The 26,606-nt window shown below is 50.1% G+C and overlaps 1 protein-coding gene across 3 annotated transcripts in view; it reads left to right on the top strand.

Annotated features, from left to right (window-relative positions):
- Nucleotides 1-26,606, top strand: part of CANX (calnexin) — a 745,024-nt gene that overhangs the window by 445,251 nt on the left and 273,167 nt on the right. For all 3 annotated transcript variants that reach the window (XM_069654105.1, XM_069654104.1, XM_069654106.1), the window contains exon 7: nt 10,455-10,647. In XM_069654105.1, coding sequence (XP_069510206.1) covers nt 10,455-10,647 — 193 coding nt within the window. The remainder of the gene's footprint in view (nt 1-10,454; nt 10,648-26,606) is intronic.

Raw genomic sequence — 26,606 nt, 5'->3', positions numbered from 1 at the left:
CCGACCGCTAGGTCAAGATCGAAGAGTCGCTCGAGGAAATCCTCTTTGACTAAGAAGTCAAAGTGACGTCACAGGTGGTCTTCCTCCTGAGAGGAGAGCGACTTAGCCATCCAAGCACGATTCCCCTGAAAAATGTGAGGCCTTTAGGGTTCGACGCTTAAAATATTCGAGAAAGCAGCCCAGACCCCCTCAAAGATGTTGCGTGGAGATCATGCATCTGCCTACTCTAAAGGTGAGAGGGAGATCAAAGATTAAACACACGAGAGCCGAAAAAGAGTCTAGTGTCATCACGGGAAAGTTCCTTGACGCCTTGTAGTAAAACAAAACCTCTGGTGCATAAATCGGTGGTAGCGGAATCGACATAGAAGTCCCGACTCTACAGTCGACAGCTACAGCGTCGACACCCTTGACTCTATCGAAGCCTTCTTCGACAGTATCGAAGCCTCCTTCAAAAACTTCAAAGACAGTGTCTTCTTTATCGACACCTTCAACGTCTTTATCGAGGCATTCTTTAATCCTGATGCCCAAGTCAATGCCATTGCCCTCCCTCTGTACCTGAAAAAGCTTTCCATCCTCAACTCAGACAGGAATTTTTCAGATCCATGTCATCCATTTTTGAAGAACACTCCTCTGAAGAGGATGTTACTTCAGCTGGAGTTAGGTTTGGAGCCAGAGGTGTCCCTGAAGAGCTAGTGGACCCGAATTCCAAGATAACAGATCTTTGACTGTCTCCAAAATGCCAGTGGCCTAGACACTTCCCCTGAAGTGGAATTTGAGACCAGACCCTACAGATCATGCAGATCCTAGTTATAGAAATATCATGGGAAGGGTCATTGATTTTATGGGTTGGAAGGCAGCTTCCACAAGTTTCGACCAGGATGACATGACCGATATCCTGAGTGAAGGTCCTCTAAAAGAGCCTGTTCTTCCATTCCATAAAGCACTTCAGAAGAGGTGATGGTACACTGGAATACTCCTGATTCAGTTTCAGCATTGAACAAGAAATGTGTACCAAAATACATGCCATCTTTTTAGATCCAGAATACCGATCTAAGCATCCCTCGCCTGAAAGTCTAGTGGTACAAGCTGCAACCTCCACTAGGCAATCGGCTTACCCTGCAATACCACCAGACAGGGATAATAAAGTTAATGCTTGGGCCCGGAAAGCTTTTTTTCTTCGGGCAGCATGGCCCTTAAATCGACTAATGTAACTTGGGACTGCATGACCTCAGCGGCTGAACGCATCCCGGAAGGTGAGGAACGGGATGGTTTCCTGGCAATAGTAAAAGATGGTAAAGAGGCTATGGAGGAATGCCTTCAGTCACTCCTGGACACTGCTAATAGTGTAAGCAGGTACGCGGATTTGCATGGCTGAGGAAATCTGGCTTTGCACCTGATGTGCAGTCTAGATTACTCAATATGCTCTTTGACGGCTTGAGGTGTTTTTGTAGCAAGGCGGATGAGCGCTTGGAGAAGCTGCAGACCTCAAAAGAGGCAGCGAAATCACTTGGTTCCGCTATTACAGCCTCAACAACACTCACGCAGGCTCATCTTCCTGGAGGGGGCAGGCCAGTGAGAGGCCAACAGAGAAACCCTTTACGTGGTGGAAAAGGGAGAGGTGCTAGATCAGCCCCAGCAGTGGCTACTACCTCCTCAGCCACTGCTGCAGCCACTTTGAGGTCTTCACCCACAAGACCCCGGTGGGAGGCAGAATCACTTGGTATATGGACGAATGGCAGGGCATTACGTTACGTCGCATGCCTGGGCACTAGAGATGGTGACCCATGGTTACTGCCTTCCTTTTCATCAAAGACCTCACAATTATCCACCGGGAGCTAACCCTGTAAAAATTCCAGACCCGCTCCTTGTGCAAAAAGGACCGAGGATTGAGACCCATCTTGGACTTAAGAAATTTGAACAAATTCCTCGGGAAGGACAAGTTCAAGATGGTGGCCCTTTCTCAGATCCTTCAGGCTCTTCAGCTTCAGGACTCGCTGGTTTTATTGGACCTTCAGGATGCTTACTTTCATGGGTCAATCCATCTCAAGCCCAAAGTACCAGAGGTTCGCAATTGGTGGTTCTCATTATCAGTTTCGGGTTCTACCATTTGGGCTGATATCCGCCCGAGGGTTTTCACCAAATTGGTGGTGGCAGCGAGTATCCGGAGAAGGGGGATGCATGTCTACCCTTATCTGGACGATTGGCTAATCAGGGCAAGTTCACCCAAACGAGCCCAGGAACATCTGGCCTTGACCTGCCACTTCTTACACAGACTGAGCTTCTCCATCAATTACAAGAAGTCGCATGATTCCAAGCCAAAGACTCCAATTCATCGGAGCAGTCCTGAATACTTACTCAGGGAAAGCCTCGCCTCCCGAGGAGAGAGCTCACCACATTCTGCAGATGGTAACAAAGTTTCAAAATGCCCAACATCTACCGGCATTCGACTTTCTAAGGTTCCTAGGCGTCATGGCATCCTGCATTTTTCTGGTGCCAGATTGAGGATGAGATCCCGTCAATGGGCCCTCTAACTCAATGGTCCCAATTTTCAGGGGAGATGTCAGATCTTCTGCAAGTCCCGGCCAAAGCGGCTCAAGATCTCCTATGGTGGGCTTGTAAGGAAAATATCCTCAAGGGGGAACCTTTTTGCCAGCCATGGCCGGAGATAACGGTAGTGACAGACTCCTCACTCGCGGGATGGGGAGCCCACACCAATGATCTGACAATCAGCGGTCGTTGGTCTCCATCGGAGTCCAAACTACACGTCAACCTTTTGGAGCTGAGGGCAATCCGACTAGCGCTGAAGGCCTTTCGCCCTCTATACAGGGCAAGAATGTCCTGATGACGGACAACACAGTCGCCATGTACTACCTCAACAAAAGAGGCGTAGGATCACTCACACTGTGCAGAGATGCAATGCAGCTCTGGTTCTGGGCAATGCAAGAAGGAATCTCTATCGGCAGTTCACCTAGCCGGAGAGTTGAAACAGCGGTGGATGCTCTGAGCAGGCAGAGCGGTCTCCCACGAATGGGAGCTAGCTCAGGAAGTTCTTCAAGAGATCTTCACCCTTTGGGGAACCCCTCAAGTGGATCTATTTGTGACCGGTGCCAACTGGAAGTGTGAACTATACTGCTCAAGGGAATTTCCTCCGAGAGAAGCTCTAGGAGACGTGTTTGTGGTGGACTGGGTATTTCCACTCCTACACGTTTCCTCCAGTCCCCGTGATTCCTCAGGTAATCGGGAGGTTGAGAAAGTTCCAGAAAACCATGATCCTAATTGCCCCGGAATGGGCCAGGAGGATGTGGTAACCGGAATTTCTGGACATATCCATCTGCCCTCCAATAAGTCTTCCACAAAGAGGATCTTCTCTCGCAAGAGGCAGGTTGGGTTATCCATCCAGAGGTCAAGACGCTTAGTCTTCACGCATGGTTTCCGAGAGGCTGAGATATAAGGATTGGGACCTCCCGGATGACGTAATGGAGATTTTGCTTTCGGCCAGAAGGCCAGCAACAAAATCCCTATACCTGTGTCGTTGGAACAAGTTCAGTAACTGGTGCAGGGGTAAGAATGTGGATCCATTTTTATGTAATACTCCAACAGTACTTGCTTTCCTCTTACAATTGTCCAATTTAAGGCTCCAAGTTGGCACTATAAAAGGATACCTGGCAGCGCTATCTATCTTTAAGCGTTCCTCGGAAGAGGTGTCCCATTTTAAAATGCTCTTAGTCATTCAATTCTTGAAAGGGCTAACAAATGTGTACCCTCCGACACCTTTTCAGGTGCCCATCTGGGATTTGAATTTAGTGTTAAAATTTCTCATGTGCCCCTTTTTGAACCTTTACATTCTTGCCCATTAAGACTTCTCGCTCTTAAAACAATTTTGTTGGCGGTTATAACATCAGCCCATAGGGTAAGATGCAGGCACTTTCTTGTAAGCCTCCTCACACCATTTTCCATAGACAGTTATTCTAAAAGTCAAACCATCTTTCTTGCCTAAAATAATCTCATATTTCCATCTGTCACAGAATATTACCTTGGCTTCTTTTTAACCTCCTCGTGCTAGTAAGGAAAAGGAAAGGTTGCATAGACTGGACCCAAAAAGGGCTCTGTTTCTACATTTCCAGATGGGCAAACCTTAGACAATGTGACCAACTATTTGTTGGGTATACTGGACACATTGGGACTTAAAGCGTCTAAACAAACACTATCCAGATGGATAATTCTAGCAATTTCGGAGTGCTATAAATTGGCTGGAAAAGAGCCTCCAGATGGATTAAGGGCTCATTCAACTCATGGCAACTTCCTCCGGCTCTTAAGAGGGGTGTACCGGTGCAGGATATTTGTGCTGCAGCCACCTGGTCGTCCATGCACACCTTTGTGAAGCATTACTGCTTGGACTCTACTTCATATCAAGGAGGACTCTTTGCAAAAGCAGTCCTTCATTCAGTTCCCAATTGAATTTTCGGGTACTCCCTCCTCCAAATTCTTACTGCTTTGGGAGCCTAGCTAAGTCGAGGAATAAGTGGGAGGACACAATGCATTCGAAGAACAAGTTACTTACCAACTGTAACGTTCTTTCAATTGGATGTTTCTCCCACGTATTCCTCATCGACCCTTCCAACCTACCCCTCCGTACAGTCTGCGCTAGTTGCACTCAAACTTCCTTAAGAGCCTGAGGACTTTAAAGCCTGATCAGCTGATGCGACCGTGAACACTGTAAAAACAGAACTGAGGTAATGGGAGCTGCTCGAGCCCTTTATACGGCGGATGACGACGAAGCTCGACGGCGGCCCTCTAGGGACTACGACTCCGTGGCCTTGAACACAGCGCCCTCTGAGAAATTTTCCAAAGCAGCAAAGCTGGGAGACAAGGTATCTAAGATGAGGAATACGTGGGAGGAACATCCAATCGAAAGAACGTTGCAGTTGGTAAGTAACTAGTTCATCTTTCGTAACACCATTCCAAGGAGATTGAGGGTATGGCTTGCAGTGAGCAAATAAGACTTCTACCGGCTTTTAATTTCTGATGTCGGCTGCAATGCACCATGGGTGTTCACTTTTTTTTGCCACTACCCATTCGTCATCACGTTAAAAAAAAAATAAACTCTAATGGACAGTTACAACAAACCACTAAAAGGCACTTCTGCACTATTTTGTAACCAAACAGTTAAAGGCATGGTCTAGTAAAAAAAATAGATAGGCAACATAAAAAAAATACTAGCATTCTCTTTTTTAAAACTTCCTATGTAAAATTTTGAGCTATTCAAGCTCAAAATTCGCAAAAGCAAGCACATGGGCGCATCCATTTTGTGAAATGGATGCCCTCCTGTGCTGGCTTTTGCGGCACTAATGAAGGAAAAGCCAGCCAGCCAGCTGTAGTAAACAAAAGCTACCGCTGGGTGGCTTTCCCTTCATTAGTGCTGTACGCGGAGGGCGGGGACCGGAGACCAGAGCAGGAAAGCTGCAGCTGAATCTCGGTAAGTGCTATTTATTATTTTTTTTTAAATAAGCACTAGCTGCGTTTTTTTTCTAAGTTTTCCGGGCTGGAGGAGCCCAGAAAACTTAGAAATAAAACCGCAGCTTTAAAAACGTATTTATGTTTGCGATCGCTTTTGAAGCGACCGCAAACATAAATATAACGTTACTGTGTTGGAAAACGCTACGGTTTTTCTTTCCAAGTTTCTCAGGCTCCGGCTCCGTGCCACTGAATTGAAAAGAGTCCTCCAGATGTCCTCCCTATTGTTCAAATTGACTTTGGCTCTCCTTGCTCCCTGCAGACGCTTCTAACCCATTGACTTTGATCCTACTGTCCCTCATAGATGGTAAATTGGTTTCTAACTAGTATTGCTGTGAAAGGTTTAATCTAGACTTCATTGGGGATTTAAACATGCTCACATGCTCTGAGAACCTGTTAACCTTTTTCCTTCCCTTATCCTTTCCTCTTTGGCTAGTTTATAGTGACATTTTCGAATTACATAATTTCGAATGCCTTTTTTTTTTTCCGAATCAAATGTTTTTATTTTTATGGGGGGTTTGTCCCCCACACCCCTGTTTATTTTTTTATTTACGCTTTTTGTACTAACTAAACCGACATTTTTAAATTTGAAATTTATTTCGAAATTTTAACTGGATACCTCTTTGCCTACCTCAGCATTTTACCAAGTATGTGTAAATGCAAATACTGTCCTAGTTGGTGAAGTTACCTCAGGGTGCAGGAAGTGTGCATGAAGCATCTCTAAAGAGCATCTACTTGCTGGACTTGATTCTGAGTATTTTGAAGTATATTTTTATTGTTGCTTATTGCTCTTTTTAAAGAAGGCTTATTTAAAACTGACGTTAAATAATTATTTTACTGGAAAACCTCGAGTGTAAGTGGTGTTTGGATACTTCGATGCTACAGCTCACATTCACCCCTCTTGAGAAGTCTGGCGGCTCGGTCACTCTACCAACTTGTTTAGTGCAGACCTATACCAAGAGGACAAGGTTGGTGTCTCCCACATGGTTACTACATCAAATCTTGCCTAACACTGAGTTTGATCACGCATCTGAATTTAGGATAAGAGGATTCCTGCAGCCATTCCAGAAGAGGAGCCAAGCATCTTGTGTGGCTGTGCAGATGGAAGACCCGAGGACAAATTCTGAAGAAGCCTGGCAGCCATTCTTGCTGCTATCCCGGTGAAGCCCTGCTGGATTATCTGATCTCAGAAGACCTTTGCTTGTGCATAGGCCCTTGGGACTGGTGGGAACAACCAGTCTCGACTCCTTCTCACAATCCTGGAGTCTTTGGAAGTGGCTCTGGACCACCACCCGGTGCACTGACCTGCTCAGTTTTGGGATTGCGTGCCAGAAGCTTCACGATTCTGCTTTTCCGCCCGGAATGTCAGTTGAGGCCGGCTCATCCTACATTTCTCCTTCCTGCCAGGTTTCAGCGTCCTAGCCTCCAGGGATCCTGTTCTGCAGGGCTTCCTTTGTTTGTGACAGGAGAGACGCCTGAGGTTGCCAGTGTGCAGCGACTATCGCTCGAACCGACCGTCCCACGTCTGGTAGAGTGTCCGGAAGTGTAATTCATCGGTGCCTGGGTCATTTCTTTGCTGGCAAGGGTTGCACTCCACTCCTGGACCCGAGCGGAAACCTCCTTGCACCCGCAGCTCCTAGGCATCTTCTACTGGACCAAACTGTGGGAAAATGCACCTCATTCGACCTGCCAAGTACTTGGGGAAAATCGGCGTAAGGGTGGCGTGTAGTCTCAACATTTACCAGTGCCCCGATCGCCTATATTATGTTTTTGAAGCACTGATTTATAATCCATTTTGTTTTTTAAATGTTTATTTTAAAAGCTGTTCGAAAAGATAGTAAAATTACTTTAGTCAGCTGTAAAAGTCTGAGGTATGATATGGCATTTGTAACGCGCATATACACAAGTGTTTCAAGGCGCGACGAGGCGGGGAGGGGGAACAAAGGGAAAGACAGACAACGATCCTACTAGGCCAGGTGTCATTCAGATCGCTCAAGTGCAAGGGTAGAGGGAAGGGAAAAAGTGCAAGGGTAAAGGGAGAGGGAAAGTTCAGTACAGCGTAAGTAGAATAATAAATCATATGGCCAGCTGGTGGCAAGTGCAAGGTAAGTGAAGATAAGTGCTGGGAAAGGGGCTGAAGGGATACAGACAGTCCCGCAGTGCAGGGGTTGCCAAGGGAGGCAGTGCAAGTGGAGAGTGGCTGGGCCAAGGACCGAGATCAGTGAGAGTGGCCCAGTTGCAGATTCAGTGCAGTTTCAGTCAAGAATTAGCAAGGGAGAGGGGGGAGAGAAAGCAGAAGCAAAGAGGAAGGTTTTGAGGTGCTTCGGGAACCGGAGATGGTTCTCCTCGTTTCAGGGAGGCAGGAAGGCTGTTCCAGAGGGAGGCCCCTGCCGCGGAGAGAGATCTACCCCCAGCTCGTTGCTTGGAGAAGCAGCTGACCCTGAGGGAGTTGGAGGCGGATGAGCGAAGAGCTCGAGAAGGAAGATATTTAGGAAGAGAGTTGGAGGTATTTAGGCCCCAGGCCCCAGAAGGCCTTGTGGACAATGCAGAGGGTTTTGAACTTAATCCTCGCCGCCACTGGGAGCCAGTGTAAAGATTTCAGTCCTGTAGAGATACGGTCCCTGGGCTTGAGGCCAAGGACAAGTCTCGCAGTCCTGTTCTGGATAAGTTGCAGGGGGCGGAGTGTAGAGGCAGGCAGATTTAGATGGAGGCTGTTACAGTAGTCCAGCTTTGAGAGAACCTGGGCTCGGGAGACGGTGAGCTTCTGGGGGAAGGAGAGGAAAGGAAGAATACCTCTGAGGAGGTGCAGCTGGTAGTGTGACTTCTTGGAGACATCAGAGATGTGAGGAGAGTGTGGAGTCGAAGATGACCCCGAGGTTTTTGGCCTTGCAGGAAGAGGGCCAAGAGAGACCGGCCATAGAGATGCAGGGAAGGAGGGAGTGGATGTGCCGATGAGTAGAATCTCAGGTCATTGGCGGCACACCATTCCTGGATAGCAGACACAGATGAGGGAAGGAGGAGGCGGCCGAGGGTAGCCTGAAAATGAGCTTGGTATCACCCGCATAGCACTGAAAGTTGGGGCAGAGAGGAGCGATGCGGTGGGCAAGGAGTGCCAGATACTGGTTGAACAGCCCGGGAGAGAGGTTAGATCCCTGGGGGACACCACAGGTAGAGAAAAAGATGTCCGAGAGGAAGGACCCCAGTTGGACCTGGGAGGGTCGATTAGATAGGAAAGAGGTCAGCCACGCCAGAGCCTGACCAGTGATACCCAGGTTATCACAGAGACGGTTGAGCAGGATGGCATGGTTGACAGTATCAAAGGCAGAAGAGAGATCGAGCAAAATGAGAACACACGGAGTGTTGGAGTCAAGGTTCGAGAGCAGATCCTCACGGATGTTCAGGAGAGCAGTTTCCGTGCTTCTGGCAGCTCTGAAGCCAGACTGATGGTCATGAAGACTACCAACAGATTCAGCATGGAGATTTAGCTGGGAGATGGCCAGTTTCTCTAGGAGCTTGCCCAGGAAGGGAGTGATGGAGATTGGGCGATAGTTAGCCGGGCAGGCCTTCTGGAACCTTGTTCGTCCCCACAGGAACATTTTTTAACTTTGTCCCCGCTCTTGACTCCATTGAATTTGGGGGTTGACTGATAAAGTGAGGGCTCCTATTCCTGTGGACTGTTACCCAATTGCTTAACTACTTAACTTTCCTTTTAGGTGTAAAGGAGTTGACTGCATTGTCAAAACCGTGGGTGAATGTATGGTTTACATTCAGCGTGTTGTATGATAGTACCAGCTAGATTAATTTTCCTAGTGTATTTTTGGGCCTATAATAGAGTATTTTTGTAAATGCCTGTCCAGTATAATCATTGTGTATTTCACTGCGGACTCATTGTGGACCTCTGATACCGCTCACCTCTGCCGAGACTTAAACTTGAACATGCTCCATGCTTAGCTTGATTGAGTTTGGCTAAACTCCCAGAGTTCCCCTGTTCACTATAACTAGGGTGGCCTCCTGAAATCAATCTAGCATGCCATATTTGAGAAATCCATCTAAACAATCGCCTGTCGCCCCCTGACCGTAGTGGCTGTTAAAATCAATCACACCCTAAAGGTGTCCTGAGTTGGCCCGCTCCTTAGAAGTCTTCATCTTAACAGTAGTACCAATTCCGATTGGGTAATAGTAGTAATGTGGGTAAATATGTTCTATGTAAGGCGCTTTAGATTAAATCGCTATATAAAAACAAATTCTTTTCTTTGGGTGTTCAGCTGGTAAATGTCTGCTGTTCTCCATAGGGTTACATGAGTGTAGAGTCCTGTCCCTAAACTACTTTTTCCTGAGTTTGGGCATAGATCTTTTTCTTTGGCTTGCAAATCTGCTTAGATACATTGTCATATGTGGGGTGGCCTGCTGCTATTTCTATCTTTCACCTGTGCTTTGATCAACAGAAGCGTGGCTCTCTTGTCGAGGAAGAGTCGCATTGCCACACTTTACCAAATGGTTTAATTTCATGCATTATGGCATCCTCAATTTGTCGCCATAATGGCAGGATTACAGTGTGCAACTTCGTGGACAAGGTCCAGCACTAGAAGACCACTACATTGGTGCAGTATAAATACTTAAACATAACATTTGTATATTATAGAATATTGCAGTTTCAAATAATCTTAACAATCAGTATAATTTCAGAATCCCCTGAAGTAATGTGTATCGAGCAAAGAATTTGTTTGCTTGAATTGAATGATTTTTGTACAGTGCCAAGTTGGGTCTTGTGATTAAATGGGTTTCCTAAAGATCCCGCTTGTTCTTTTATGGTCATATTGTAATGTTGAGCAGCTTGATATGAAGATTATGGAGTGATGCACTCCTCTCTTGCTGGAAGGTGTTGTCTAGCATCTTTTTGTTTTGTGCATTCATTACTTGTTCGTTCTATATTTTTACAGGATCAATTCCAGGATAAGACCCCATATACTATCATGTTTGGCCCTGATAAATGTGGTGAGGATTACAAATTGCACTTCATCTTCCGGCACAAGAATCTGAAAACTGGAGAGTATGAGGAAAAGCATTCCAAGCGCCCTGATGCAGACCTCAAGGCCTACTTCTCTGATAAAAAGACTCACCTGTATACACTAGGTAAGAAGGGAATGGCTTACTAATTGGGAGAAAATCCTGCGCCCTTATAACTTCTGAAATGCACGCATCTTGCACAGCTCAAACGCTTAGCTTGTCGAAGATATCTCCTAGTGTTCAGGTATGGTTTAAAAAGCTAGCACTTACAGGGCAATGATTAAATTCATGGCGACAACAGAGCTACTTCAGAGAGAAATGTGCACATAGATTCTGGCCAGAATTTTTTATTGCAGTTCTTTAAATGCCCAAAGATGATTGCAGTGAATTTTCTTTATTTACCAGGTTGTTTAACAATTGTATTTGTCTGTTTTGGGCATTGCTAATTACACACCAATGTATATTCACAAATTGGCACATCTGCCATTGCTCCTTGTTATGGTAGAAAAAGGTTTTCTGGTGTAGAACTCGAAGAGGCATGACCAAATGCATTGGGCCTCAGACATGGGCCTTCAGGAACAAAATAAACAATTATGGAATTTGTAGTGGCACATATGCGGTAAAACAAGGTGCAGAATCGGGCCCATATAAACCTAAAAGATGTATACTGTGAGCAGCCTGTCGGTGAGGCGGACAGTGAGAAGGGGTAACTGCTCCCCTACCCTACTCTCTATAGTGCATGTGGCAATACATAGAGGTGTAGCACGGAGAGCAAGTTCCCACCTGTATCCGTAATCTTAGGGGCTGATGTTACTTGTCCAAGAAGTGGGATGAAGTGCCAATGAGGGTGCCAAAAGAGGTCAAAACAATATGCTTGGTATTTCATAGAATCAATAGGGAAAAATCATCCTATAAAATGCAGTACCTAACATTCTGGGAAGTTGCTCTTCTCTATTGGCAAGTGGAGGGAGGCTTGCATCACAGCCATGTTGTAGCAATTTGTTGTCCTGCCTACTTTTGGGGAGAATCCAAAATGCGCATGTTATGGAGCTGTAGAACAAACTGGGTCCATGGGGCACAAGAGCTGGGCTCCCCTACCTTTGCCTGGCTCCTGGAGAACACATTTGTTATGGCGGTTTTTGTACAACCACCAATCCAAAATGTAAGCCAAACTTCTCAATTTAAGTATCTAGGCAGAGCAGTCTGGCTTAACTCTAGGATGGGGAGCTAGATTGAGACAAAGTTTCAATTAACACAGGGCTATTCCCCCCCTCCCCCCACTTTGATATACTGAGAAACGTACACCTTAATTATGGGGCATAAGTATCTGATCAGACTTGCATGCTATATACATAGTCTGCCATCTAGTGGTGTTCTCTGAGTATCACGCTTTCTCCAGCTTGGGGTCTGGCATTGATTCACATGCTCATGAATATTCCCTGCCGTTAGGCTGGGAATCCTCAGTAAAAAATTGATTCTGAACTGTTTCTCCTAACAGCCAATCACTGGTCTCTGGGTCAGACTGCCCCAGCCAATGACTGCCCTTTACCTAAGCTCCTCCGGCAGCCATCTTCAGATTTTTACCGCACATTCAAGTGTTGTGAATCCTCGTACTTGGCTCTTGGGCTTTTACTGCGTATTGTGTTTTTTCTATGAGTTTACTCTTATTTTTTCAGTCAAATCGAGCCTCAAGCTCCCCCGATTCTTCTTTTGATTAACAGGGACCCGTTTCAGAAATCTCTCACACCTCAGGGCACATTGTCATCGCATTTCACTTCTTGGCGGATTACGGAACATCTTTGAGTCCTACCCCGTGTGGACATGGCTGAACACAAGGGAGACTCGACGCCCGTTGGATCCAAGCTGTTTAGGATCTGCGCTTGATGTGGACTACAGAACGTCTTCAAGGAGGATGAGCATTTCCGGTGACTCTACTGCCTGCACTCCGACAAGTCTCACGTGGAGGACTGTGCGTTCTGCAAGGACATGTCCGCCCGTACCATGAAGGACCGTCGTAAACGTCTGACTGGCTGGAGGCAAAAAGCCGAGCGACAGGTGAGCCCAAGAAGACGTCCGAGCGGTCTTCGAAGACCTTCTTTGGAAGTGGAGTTTGGCAGACCTGAGCCTGGGGCTCATGCTGAGTCATCCTATAGGAGACTGATGGCTAGGGTCACTGAGTATCTTGGTTGGTCTAGTCCTCCGGAAGCTTTTGTGCAGGATGATTTAACTGATATTTTGGATCAAGGTCCCTCCTCTGACCCAGTGTTACCTTTCCACTTGACTTTGCAGAGAAGGGTGGCGGCTGCATGGCAGTCACTGGAATCTCTTCCGGTGGTTAACGAATCATTAACTAAAAAAATACCACCCTTCCAGTAGCGACCCCAGCTACCTATTCATCTCACCCCACTCCAGAGTTTGGAGGTTCAGGCGGCTACGGCCACCTCAAGGCAGGCGGCGTATCCCACCATCCCTCCTGATGGGGACAACAAACGCTTCAATGGTTACGCAAGGTTTTTCTGCAGGGAGTATGGCGCTGAAGTCTGCCAACTCCACTTGTCCCTTGGCAAGATTTTCACACACACTGTGGAATTGTGCTTCTCTAGCGGTTGAGCATATTACCGAAGGGGGGAAACAAGGGATGGGTTCCTTGCTCTCGTACGAGATGGCAAAGATGCCATGTGCGAGTTCCTTCAGTCGGGATTGGCCACGGCCGACTGTTAGCCTGTCCATGGCTGCGAGCACCCTTATAGTCAGACTTGCATGGTTGTGAAAGGCTGGTTCTCCAGTATGGGGTCTGGCATATGGATTCACATGCTCATGAATATTCCCCGTTGTCAGGCTGGGAATCCTTGGTAAAGAGAAAATCAGTTTGTTTCGTTTCTGAACTCTTTCTACTAATAACCAATCACTGGTCACTGGATCATACTGCCCCCAGCCAATGAATGCCCTCTACCTAAGCCCCTCTGGCAGCCATCTTCAGATTTTTACTACACAAGTTCAAGTGTTGGGAGTACTCTTGATTAGCTCTCGAGCTTTTACTGCGTTTTGTTTTTTCTAGGAGTTTACTCTTATTTTTTCAGTCAAATCGGACCTCAAGCTCCACCAATTCATCTTCAGATTAATGTGGACCTGTTTCAGAAATCTCTATGCCCCTCAAGGGTGGAATTTAATTGAATTTCACTTCTTGGAGGATTCCGGAAGGTCTTTGAGGCCTACCCCGCGTGGACATGGCCCAAGACCAAGGACACTCTATGCCCTTTGGATCCAAGCTGTTTAGGATCTGCCCAGGATGTGGACTACAGAAATCTTCGAGGAGGATGATGAGCACTCCCAGTGCCTCTACAGCTTGCACTCCAAGTCGCATATGGCGGAGGTCTGTGCGTTGTGCAAGAACATGTCCGTCCGGATCATGGACTGTTGTACACTACTTGCTAACTGGCTGGAGGCGAAGAGCCCAGCAGCAGGGGAGAAGTCTGAGCAGTCTTCTAAGACATTTGAGGGCGCTTCGGCGGCGGGGGCCCAACAAAAGGCAAAGCACTGCGAGTCCATGGGCACCGGGAGCGCCGTTGGTCGGGTTACTCGGCTGCCAGGCCGGGCGCAACATCGCAGAAGCAATCAACCACGAGCCAACGCTCTGGCTCGGCTTCGGGAGAAGCCCCGGTCGGCCCCGACTGAGAAAGCCAAGGGGGAGCGAGGCAGTGACCACCCCACCCCCATGGTGAAGGCCTCAGACGCGCCGAAGGTCGTGAAGGCCCAGATTCACCGGGTTAAGGCCTCGATTGAGGAAGTCGTGACGGCCCTGGCGAAGCCTGCGTAGACGACCCCAGTTCGAGGTCAGGGCCTACGGGAAGGGTCCCGACGAGGCAGACGAAGAGAGCAAGGGTGGAGCCGAGGAACCGGACACCACGCCTCTGCCGACGCTCTGGCGCAACAGATGCCACTGCCGACTGACAGGTCAAATAACATTTTTTTGGCACTGCACACCAGAGAGATGAGGACAAGATTGCCCTTACCTCCAGCGGACGATCCAGCGGCACCTGGACCATCTGAGTCCTCCATCCAAGTTGAGGAGAGTCCATCCTCCCCGCCCTTCCATCCATCACCTCCATCCCCTCTGCCGAGGGATGGGACGGACAACGGTGGTGATGACTAACAGTTCTCCCGTCGCCCCCTCCACGGGCTTCCCCTCCCGACGAAATTGGCTCCTTTCGCACCATGATCGCCAGGGCATCGGAGCTTTTCCAGCTATTCCCCAAAGAACAGGAGGGGTTCCTTTATCAACGACGAGAGGAAGACCGTCCTCTCAGTCCTGCTGTTGGACGACATCTGGGACGAAGGGCTGTCTCTTCTGAAGAACCCGTCCACAGCCCCTGCAAAGAGACCGGTTCGAGAAGAACCAGGTCCCAGACTCGGGGCGCAATCGTCCCCGGACTCGGTGGTCTCCGCGGCAGCAAAGAAGAAACCGGCAGGGGCAATGGCATAGACTTCCACTTCTCTGCCGGACGGCGAGGGGAAGAAGCTAGACGCCATGGGACGTCGGGTGATCTCGTCTGCAGCGACGACCATGGAGGCGGCCAACGCGCTCTATCGTGGCCCGCTACAATAGAGAGCTGTGGTTCAAAATCGCCCCCTCCTGGACTTCCAGGCAACAGGACGCAAGCCCTTGAAATCCTGCAAGAGGACGAGGTGGCGTTGGACCATGCCATCACGGTAGCCATGGACATTGCAGACACTGGTTTTCGCCAGATGGGCAACAGAGTTTGCCTTCGCCTGCGCAGTTGGCTCAGGGCCACAGACTTCCGTCAGGACATACAGACCAGGGTACTGGACATGCCTTTTGACGGGAACAACCTGTTCGGCAAGGCAGTGGACGAGTCGCTGCAGGCCATTAAGGCCGACACCGAGACTGCCCCTGCCCTGGGCATGCTACATCAGCGACTGCGGTCCTTTCGGACCTTGGGAGGCAAGTCTCAAGGTGCCTCCAAAGGATTCGGCGGCAGCTCTTCGTTGTACTGTCAGACGGCCCGCTCTTCGCAGGAAGCCTACAGAGGCCGCACCAAGGCTGGTGGACATCGTCGCCAAGGGGCACAAGGTGGCAAGGCCTCGGCAAAGCAGGACTGAACCGGCCGTTATGTCAGGCCTCCACCAGAGCACCCCGGTGGGAGGCCGGCTGGCGAAATTAATCAGCGTGCAGGAATCCATCTCCACCGACCGTTGGGTGCTGGATGCCCTGGCTCACGGGCACACTCTGGCGTTCCAAAGGAAGTGGCCTGACTTTCCACCGGTGGCCAGGAAAGAAGACCACATCCCACCGCTACTTCTGGAGGTAAGAGCGTTGCTGGCAAAGGGCGCGATGGAGCTCGTCCCAAAGAGACTCCGAGGCTCTGGAGTATATTCGCGGTACTTCCTTGTCAGAAAGAAGACCGGCGGCTGGCGGCCTATCCTGGACCTCCGCCGCCTCAACAAATACATAAAATCCCAAAAATTCTGGATGGTCACCCTTCAGCATGTGCTGGGGCAGCTGGAAGAATGGGACTTCCTGTCGTCGCTGGACCTGGAGGATGTATACTTCCACATCCCCATACACAAAGGACATCAAAACGTTCTACGCTTCGTGGTCCGGGGGCGGCACTCGGTTCAAGGCACTGCACTTTGGTTTGAAGCCGGCACCAAAAGTCTTCAGGTGCCTGGTGGTGGCGCATCTGCGCCTGCGTGGGATCCACATCTACCCCTATCTGGACGATTGGCTCATCCGAGCGAAGTCAAGGGAACTCGCCGTCGTCCACATAGCGAGGACCATACGCCTGCTCACCGAACTGGGATTGATAAACTTTGCGAAGTCCTGCTTGGTGCCATCGCAGGATGCCCTGTTCCTGTGAGCCAGGCTCAACACAGTGACGCGGCTGGCTTCACCGTCAGAGGAGAGGATGAAGGCCATCCTGGGCATGATACAACGGCTGTTGACCATGGAAGTAGCCAGGGTGAGGTCCATCAAGTCCCTGCTCCGCATGTCGTTATGCATCTACCTCGTGCGACTGTGCAGGTTGCGGATGCGGCCGCTGCAGGAGTTCCTCTACGTTCGGTGGATACAAGTGGCGGGAAGCTTCGAAGACGAGATCTCCCTCAACAGGACTTTCCGTCGGTGGTGGGGCACCTGTACGCATCTCGCAGCGGGCATGGACTTACAGACCCCAGCGCATCAGGAGACTGACTCCTCCCTGGAGGGATTGGGCACGCACACCGGAGAACTCCACGCAAGAGGCCTTTGGCTCCCGGAGGAGAGGTCACTGCACATCAACGTCCTGGAGCTTCGGGCTGTGTTCTGGGCCCTCGGGTCCTTCCTTCCCTCAAGGGTAAAGTGGTAAGGGTCTTCACTGACAACACCACGATGTTCTACATCCGGAAGCAGGGGGCACCAGATCCCCAGCTCTCTTCAAGGAAGCACAGGATCTGTGGCACTGGGACGTCGCCCAGGGGATGTTCCTGATAACCTTTCACCTGGCAGGAGTGAAGAAAGCAGTCGCCGACTCATTCAGCCGGACGCAGCGCTCTTGCCACGAATGGGAGCTTCGGCAAGATCAAGTAGATCTCCTATTCCGACGATGGGGCAATCACCAGATCGATGTGTGGTGCCGGAGGTTTGCCAGCAGGTTTCCCCAGCCAGGGAGCATGGGGAAATGCATTCTCTTTCACCTGGGATGGCCTGTTCCTCTATGCATTGCCCCTGTGACTCTTCAGTCAACTCAGACGGTCCCGGTGCAGGAGGATACTCGTCGTACCGGCGTGGCTGAGGCAGATATGGTTCCTGGACTTTCTGGACATGTCAACGTCCCCTCCAGTCAAGCTATCGATGGACACAGATCTTCTCGCCAGTGAAGAGACGCGATCATGCATCACGACCCAGGATCTCTGAACCTGCTGGCCTGGCTCCTGCAGCACAAAGTTCAGAGGCTACGACATCCCAGCGGACTGCAAGGAGGTACTTGCCAAGGCAAGGCTTCCTCGACTCTGAAGTGCTTTGGACATAAATGGAAGAGGTTCTCTGTCTGGTGCCGTGCACAGAAGATCAACCCCCTATGGATTACGGCCCCTCAAGTGCTGCCGTACTTGCTGTCGCTGACCAAGGCGCGGCTGGTGCATGCATCCATCAAAATTCATCTGGCAGCCATCTCCCGCTACACCAGAACTCTGGGGTGGTCGCTGCTGTGGTCTCACCGCCTGGTGAAGGAGTTCATGAAGGGACTGTTCCGCTCGTTCCTGCCGGTGAAGGCTCAGGCCCTGGCGTGGGAGCTCAATGTGGTGCTGACAGGCTCCTTCGCCCGCCATTCGAGCCTTTGCATTCAACGCCGCTGAAACTCCCAACGTGGAAGACAGCGTTTCTTGTGGCCATCATTTCCGCACGAGTGGGAAAGATTCAAGCCCTCTCCTGTAAGCTGCCGTACCTGACGAGGGTGGTGCTGAGGACGCACCCCTCCTTCATGCCCAACGTGCCGTCGGACTTCCATCTCAATGAACCCTTGGTGTTGCCAGTTGCCGGCTGAGAGGACTTTGCACTCGCTGGATGTGGCTAGAGGTCTGAAGGTCTACGTGGACCACACCAAGTTTTCGGAAGAAATCATAGTTGTTTGTGAATTTTGGCCCTGTGAACCAAGGGAAGGCCCTCTCCAAGGCTTCCATTTCTAGATGGCTCTCGGGCTGCATTAGGCAATGTCACCGGTTGGCAAACCGACCATTGCCTGGCCGTCCGAAAGCCCATTCGACCAGAGCGACCACTGCTACTACAGCATTCTTGTCTGGTGTGCCCCTGCTGGACATCTGCAGGGCAGCTACGTGGAGGTCGACGCACACCTTCACGAAATTCTACTGCGTCGACCGGGATTCAAGGGAGGAGTCAGTCGGCCAAGCAGTGCTGCGCAACCGGTTCGCTTGAAGGTGAGCCTGGTGAGGAGGTAAGAGATGCGAGCATTGCCACCTCCCGTGGCTGCATGTGTACTGCTATGTATTCTTGTATTCATGAGCATGTGAATCCATGCCAGACCCCATGCTGGAGAAGGAACAAGTTACTTATCTGTGACTGTTGTTCTCCAGCATGGGTCTGGCATGGATTTGCATGCGAACACTCCCTCTAACCTATGTGGGTCTTCTCTTGGTCCTACTGCCACTTTACGTGCTACCAAATCTGAAGATGGCTGCCAGAGGAGGGGTTTAGGTAGAGAGCATTCATTGGCTGGGGGCAGTATGGGACATTGGTTATTAGTAGAAAGACAGTTCAGAAACTAAACTGATTTTTCCTTTACTGAGGATTCCCAGCCTGACTGCTGGAGGACAGTTGCAGGTAAGTAACTTGTTCCTTTTGCTCTGGAGGTGCAAGCCCGTCTTTTGAACATGCACTTATGGTACGCATTTGTTTGGCAGAAAGGCTGACGAGGGCCCTGAGAGGTTGCAGACCTCAAAAGCTGCTGCTAAATCTTTGAGCGCAGCTGTGCGTCAACCTCAGCCGTTTCGTCCTAGGGCACTGTAATGGAGGGGAGGTTCCTTTTGTTTCTAATCCTCTTTTGGTAAGACGAGAGAAGCTGCCAGTCAAAGGGGTCAACATAAAAGTACCCGTGGGGGTGCCAAAGCCACTGAGGCAGCTGCCTCTTTGCCTTCAGGTGGTGCCGCAGCCGCTCCAAAACAACTGAGGCCATGTTCGCAAGTTGACGGCAGACTGTCAGCATCTCGAAGAATGGCAAGCTATTACTTCGGATGCGTGGGTTCTGGAAACAGTAGCCCATGACTACTGCCTTCCCTTCCTCAAGCAGCCTCTCGACAATCCACCGGGGAGTCTCTTTGAAGCTTCCAGATCGGCTCCTTCTGCAGGAGATCTTGACCCTGACTGGGGTTTGAGACCCATCTTGGACTTCCGTGGGTTGAACAAACTTTGTTCTTTGCATTGTTCTCTGGTTGTGATTCAATTGTTTAATGCTTGTTGTATTTTTCCTGTTCCTCTTGTAAAGTACTTTGGATTAAAGCGCTATATAAACTTCATAAAGCACAAAATACAAACTTCTCAGGAAGGACAAGTTCAAGATGGTCTTTCTCAAGTCCTCCGGGTACTTGACTTCAGGATTGGTTGGTGTCTCTGGACCTACAAGATGCTTACTTTCATGTGCCGATTCATCCAAAGCACAGGAAATACTTGAGGTTTGCAGCTGGCAGCTCGCACTTTGTTTCGGGTCCTGCCATTTGGATTGGCCTCCGGCCTGAGGGTCTCCACCAAGCTAATGGTGGTGGTGGTTGTGGCTGCGGCTGCATATCTCAGGCAGGGGGGTGGGGTGGGGATCCAAGTCTACCCCTACCTGAACGATTGACTGATCCGTGCGCTTTCTCCCGAGCAAGTGATGGATCATCTCGGTCTCACCTGCCGCTGCCTCCACAACCCGGGCTTCTGTCTCAATTTCAAGAAATCGCATCTGACACTTTCCCAACAGCTCCAGTGCATCGGGGCTGTGTCCTTAGAAGTGCTTGCCTCCTAAGGTGAGGGCTCATCACATTGTGCAGATGGTGGACAAATTTCAACATGCCCAGTGTCGCCCGGCTTTCGAATTCTTAAGGTTGATCGGCCTCATTGCATCCTTCATTTTTCTGGTGCCAAAGGCCAGGCTGAGGATGAGATCCCTGCAAAGGGTCCTCAAGATGCAGTGGTCATAATTCTCAGGCAAGATGTAGGATCCCGTTCAGATGCCACTCTGTCTCACAGGATCTTCTGTGGTGGGCCAATGAGGGGAGCCTGATTAAGGGGGAGCCATTTTGGTGACACTGGCTGGAGGTGACCATAGTGACGGACGCTACCCTCACTGGATGGGGAGCTCGTGCCGATGATTTGACTGCCAGCGGTCGTTGGTCTCAGAGTCCAAACTCCACGTCAACCTGTTGGAGATGCGGGCCATCCAGCTGGCCCTGAAGGCTTTTCTGCCGTCTGTGCGGGGGAAGAGTGTCCTGATCATAATGGACAACAGTGGCCATGCATTACCTCATCAAGAGGGGGGGGCGACAGGGTCACTCCAGTTGTGCAGAGGCAATACAGCTCTGGTTCTGGGCAATCCAGCCGGGAATATCACTCTCAGCAGTACATCTGGCCGGAGAGGAGAATGCGGCGGTGGACGCTCTGAGCAGGTAGAGCACGGTCTCTCATGAGTGGGAGTTGGCTCAGGAAGTCCTTCTGGAGATCTTTGCCCTTTTGGGAGCCCCACAAGTGGATCTCTTCGTGACCAGTGCCAACCGGAAGTGCGAGAGATTCTGCTCAAGGGAATTTCTTCCGAGAGGAGCCTTAGGAGACGCCTTTGTCGTGAATTGGTCATTCCTACTTATGTACGCGTTTCCTCCGGTCCCCATCATTCCTCAAATGTTACGGAGGTTCAGATCCACATGATCCTCATTGGGCCAGAAGAGCGCGGTACCTGGACCTTCTAGATACGTCCATCTGCCCTCCACCTAGTCTTTCCTAACGAGTGACTCTTTGCTCGCGCGGGCAGGTGGGAGGGAGGTTGGGGGGGTGATTTGGGTTCTCCATCCAGAGGGTGAAAGTTTATAAAAGTGTAAAAGAGAGCGGGGGGGTGGGGGGGTCAATAGAACTATGAAGGCAAAGTTGCCAAAAGAGATCTTTCCTAACCATCATCACAAAGTTGTACGCTACATCTAGCAATGCTAGCTTTGCTGATCAGATAACATTCTTGATGTAAGCAGTCGGTATATGGCAAGTAGACAGTTGCCATATACACGAGCCTCAATGAGGGCAACAGTGGGAGGGGGTTGGGTGGGAGGCATCTCTGATCAATGGTACTGCTAGACTACATATGTATAGGGTAGGAAGTGTCGTATTTGCACGCATTCACCAAGCATTAGTGCATCAACGGCCTATGAGACTCCTATGAAGGGAACACATGGGGCTCGCAGCATGTAACTCTAAAACAGATTCCAGGCTTCAGAAGGCAGATGTTACTTCTGCAGACTGTTTTGGTTAAATGCACCCATCCCAATCTTCCCACTGGGTGCGAGGGTGTAGAAGATAAAAAAAGAAAAGGCAACATTTGAATGCTTTGGTTGTTTTAGGGAAAACGTGTGTAGGAGCAAGAAAGCTGCCTTGCCAAATTCAGAGCACCAGGTGACTAAAATGCTTGGTGTGTTTATAGAATAGTAGGGGAGCCTAATATTTGTAGCATTTACACAATTCACACATTGTACCTGTATACACTCCAGTAATTATCAATAGAAAAGGGGTGTTGATGGCATGAGGATTTTGGATAGCAGCAGCACTTCTTACGTTCTTCCTGTAACGGGAGCACCCCTGTCTGTTTTGGCTAAACCTCAAGACGACATGTAGTACTTCGGAAGAACTAATAGATGTTAGCCCATGCAAAATATTGGACTCTAAATCTGATTACTCTGCAGAACTTTTACTGATTAAGTAATGTCTTGAATTTGCATGTGTTTATGCAATATATTTATTCTAGGGTTTTTAATATTCACATAGATTCTGAGGGTGTTGTAGTAGCACATACCTCATGCATCCATCCTACTACTGTTGGCTAGTCGGAGTCCAGTGTTGGGTAGATTTTCATGTTTATGCACACAATCTCCTCCACGTGCAAGTCTCCCAGCACTTTTTGCTGGACTATTGGAATGTTGGTCTGTTCCCCTGAGTGAGTGGGAACCTTTTTCCACACTCGTGCTTTTACCCTAGAGTACTCAAACTCTGCTTTGTTTAGTCTTCTGCTCTTCCTGGAACCAGTTTTAACTGGGAGGCGTGCTGTCCAAGAAAGCAAAATGGATCGACGGGGTGCTAATTGTTTCACTGGGTCCCAAAAGGCGCCAAAATCGCAGAACCCCAAAGAATCCTTTGTCTGAAGCTGCTTCACTCAACTGCTGCTGCAAGATTCATCTGCCTAATCATGAATCCAGTGACTGGGTCTGATGCTGCATCTGCTTCTTCACGGTCCCTGGTAGAATTTAGGTAGTTGGTTTGCTGCTCATATGATGCTTGAGTGCTGATTTGTGCGTTTAGGAGTTTGCCCATTAAGGATTTTAAAGGGACGCCACACACCAGACCAGGACTCTGTGCACTGCATCATAGGCCAGTACCAAATCAAAATAACTTTATTTTCTAAGAATTCAGATTGAGAAGGTACCCAACCCCTCTCACACCCACCTTTACAAACACCCCGGGTCACAATGAACCATGAACCAGGCTAGTGGATAATATTATTTTCAGATGAATTCACACATTTAACCCCCTTAAGTGCCACCGACGAGCCGGCTCGTCGGTTAAGGCACTCTGTTTTGCTTGATCAAAACTGTAATCCAACCCCCGGGCTATGTGAGGGGGAGGTCCCCCCCCCCCCCCCCCCCACTGCCAGAGGGCTGGATTACCTTCAGTTTCACGTCGGCGTGAAACAAAGTAAATTCCATGCAGCAGCCATTTTCGGCTGCTACGGGGAAGAGAGCAGGTAAGACCTTGTTCCGCCTCGATCTCCGGCTTGAAATACAGCCGGAGATCGAGGCCGGTATCGTTGGAAAGGGGATCCTCCCCTTTCCAACGATACCCATTGTGTGGCATTGCTGCCCATGGATCGGGTGCAGGGCGCGCGATCCACGATGCCACCGGCGGATCAATACAGATCCGTTTGTGACGCCTGGGGAGGGGCGCTGCTTAATAGGTAAGCGGCTCCCTTCCCCCAGTGGACCCAAAGCATGGGGGCCACAGCGCCAGAGACCCCTGGGGGCAGATGATCACTGCCCCAGGGGTGATATGACGCATTGCTGGTCACGGTTCAGCACTCTGCGCCGATCCGTGACCACCAAGCCACTGAACCACCATTGAGTTGTTTGTGAGTTGGGGGGGTGGGGGGCGGCTGCTTCAAGTAAGCAGCCCTCTACCCCCTCTCCCCCCCAGGCCCTCAAAGCATGGGGGCACATGCACATAAACCCCTGGGTCAGATGGCTGTCCATCTGCCCCCAGGGAATGTAAAAAAAGAGGGGGGGAGTAGGGGTGGTGAGGGGGACCACTAGCCACCATTGATTTTTTTTTTTTACTGATTGAAAAGGGGGTGCCCCCCAACTGAAGTAGAAGGGGGGCACCCCTTGTAACCCTCCCTGGGGGCAGATATCTGCTCCTAGGAAGGGGCATCTGACCCCAGGGAGGGATGCATGAGGTGGGGACCTCCATTTGGGGGAGGGGGGGTGCCACCCCCCGTTGCAGTACAACATTCGCTGCCAATTTAGGGTGCCCCTCAGCCCCCCTAAAAAGCAGCCTACGATTTTGTATTTTTTTGTGTACCCAACTTCGCTTGGCGCAGATGGCCACATTAGTGTGCCAATCTGGCCCCAGGGTGCCCAAACCCTACTGCCCCATCTATTGGGGGTCCTGCCCCACCTTTTGTGGTGGCCCTCTCCCCCACCCCAAATGGCTGGGGGGGACACCTCATGCAGCCCTCCCTGAGCCTCCTAGGAAGGACTGCATGATGTGCCCCCCCAGCCCCCTCCATTTGGTGTGGGTGAGGAGAGTGCCACAACAAAAGGTGGGGCAGGACCCCCAATAGATTCTCCTGAAGTTTCAGGGAGGCCGGAAGGCTGTTCCAGGTGGAGGCCCCAGCCGGAGAAAGATATACCACCAACTTGTTGCTTGGAGAAGCGACTGACCCTGAGGGAGTTGGAGGCGGATGAGCGAAGAGCTCGAGAAGGAAGATATTTGGGAAGAGAAAGTTGCAGGTATTGAGGCCCCAGGCCCCAGAAGACCTTGTGGGAAATGCAGAGGGCTCTGAATATAATCCACGCAGCCACTGGGAGCCAGTGCAGAGATTTCAGAGATGGGGGAGATGCGATCCCTGGGCTTGAGGCCAAGGACAAGTCTCGCAGTCCTGGTCTGGATGAGTTGCAGAGTGCAGAGAGTAGAAGCAGGCAGATTTATAAAGAGGCTGTTGCAATAGTCCAGCCTAGAAAGAACCAGAGCTCTGAAGACAGGGAGCTTCTGGACAATGCGAGGAAAGGTAGAATACCTCTGAGTAGGTGCAACTGGTAGTGCGATTTCTTGGAGACCTCAGATGTGAGGAGAGGAGGAGAGTGGAGTTTAAGAGGACTCTGAGGTTTTTAGCCTCACAGGTGGGAGCATGAAGCGGGCAAAGAGGCCGGCCAGAGAGTGACCGGAAAGGGAGCGTGTGTGCTGAGAATCTCGGTCTTACTGGCATTAAGGCAAAGATCATTGGCAGGGCATCACTTTTGGATGGTGGACAGAAAGTCTGAGATGAGAGAGGGAGAGGAGGCTGAGGGTAGCTTGAAAATGAGCTGAGTGTCCGCATAGCACTGGAAGTTGGGGCAGTGCGTGGCAATGCGGTGGGCAAGAAGTGCCAGGTATTGGTTGAACAGCCAGGGAGAGGGGTTAGACCCCTGGGGAACACCACAAGTAGAGATAGAAATAGAGGAGAGGAAGGACCCAAGTTGAACATGGGAGGGCCAATCCGAGGAAAGACAGCCATGCTGTCTTGGTTTCATTTATTTTACCTGAAACAGTTATTACCAAAGTGTGTTGCTTACATTTTTGAATTATAGTACTCATCTTGAAGGATTATCTATGAGAGAGAGAGAATCAATCAATCTATCTAGTGGAAGCTGCAGAGTATTCATTGTTTTTGAAACTCGAAGGCACGTTGACTGGGCGTGCCAGTAATACTATCCCTAGTGTGACGTACTGTACCCATGATCCCTCCCGCATCTGGATCCCTAAGATTGTTTTTGTCCGCCATTCCTTTCGGTGTAAAGCCATTGACTATTCACATTAGCAATAGTATTTCTTTCTATCCCTTCACCGACCTCCGAAACACCATGCTGGTGAACACCGAAAAACTGCCCATCGAAGACTACCGCAACGGACCGTTCGGCTTTGGAAGGCCACCCCGGGCCTCGGCCCAGACAGTAGGGAGGCCATTTTAGGATGCAAATACTCCCCTTCCTACGCTTTGTTTGCCCAGCTGCCATAACCTATAATTATGGAAAATACACCTTTTTGAAATTTTTGCCCCAAGTGTAATCGCAAATTCCTGTGGTTAGACAAACCGTTTGAAATTTGTGTCTCCCCGAGAGACCACGTCTTGTCGAGCGGGCAGGCTCTTCAAGCCTAAAACGCCCCACTACACCAGGCAACTCTAGGCCATGGAGGTAGAGGCTGCCTTTAGTGATGGCAGTGACTCTGCACTTTCGGACGGCAAGGGCATCGGAGCAGCTTCGGCTACTCAAGCGCAGACCCCCGACCAAGCGCAGACCCCCGACCCCGTAGGGCAGGCCGGCGGCTATGTTGTGGGGACTACACCCGGCAGCGCTGCAAATGCACACACCACCAAGCACAAGCACCAGTCTACATTCGGCAGATGAGTCGAATACTCGACAACGTTCGACACCCTGTGAAAGATCCACCGAGTCCCGATCCTCTGGGCAATCTCGTTCAAGATTGCCACACGACGGGGTTCAACCGTCGAAAGACGGCAAGGGTGTCGCACGACACTCCTTCTGAAGGTCTATCCTCCGCGGACGAAGCCTCGGCTCCCACACCCGAAGTTCGGCGTTCTTTCTGATAAAATGGCAGGTCCCAAGAAGTCTGTTAAACGCTCCTCTGGGACCCAGGGTGGGGAAAAACATAAGTCCTCTAAGACCCCCTCATAGGGACAAGAGTCCTACTAGGGACAAGTCATCACAAAAGGGAAAATTGTCCAAGCCCATAGAGAAACCCAAAGAGACTAGGCCAAAGATTATACCTCCCACTGATGAGGATATGGGTATTTCCACTCAACCTATTGTAATCCCAAGTTCGAAGGAATGGTCTTCGCAAGACATCGATGCGGTTATGCGAAGAATGACCTCTATGGCGAATTTTTATGAAAAGAACCCAGATTAAGTTTTCACTCCACTCCTCCCACCTCAGCCCCTTCCTGCTCTTTAGCCTCTGCCTTACCCTCTCAACCCCCTTCTAAGAGGTCTCGCTCTAGTGTCACCGTACAAAGCAAAGTTCCAGATCTATATGACCCTGAAATGGATCCAGAAGACCAAAAGGATCTCTC

This window comes from Ambystoma mexicanum, chromosome 3q (genome assembly GCF_040938575.1).
Source record: "Ambystoma mexicanum isolate Mex_15411 chromosome 3q, UKY_AmexF1_1, whole genome shotgun sequence".
In the NCBI taxonomy this organism is placed as follows: Eukaryota; Metazoa; Chordata; class Amphibia; order Caudata; family Ambystomatidae; genus Ambystoma; species Ambystoma mexicanum.
The sequence above is the reverse complement of the archived record's forward strand: the minus strand, read 5'-3'. Positions and strand labels throughout refer to the sequence as shown.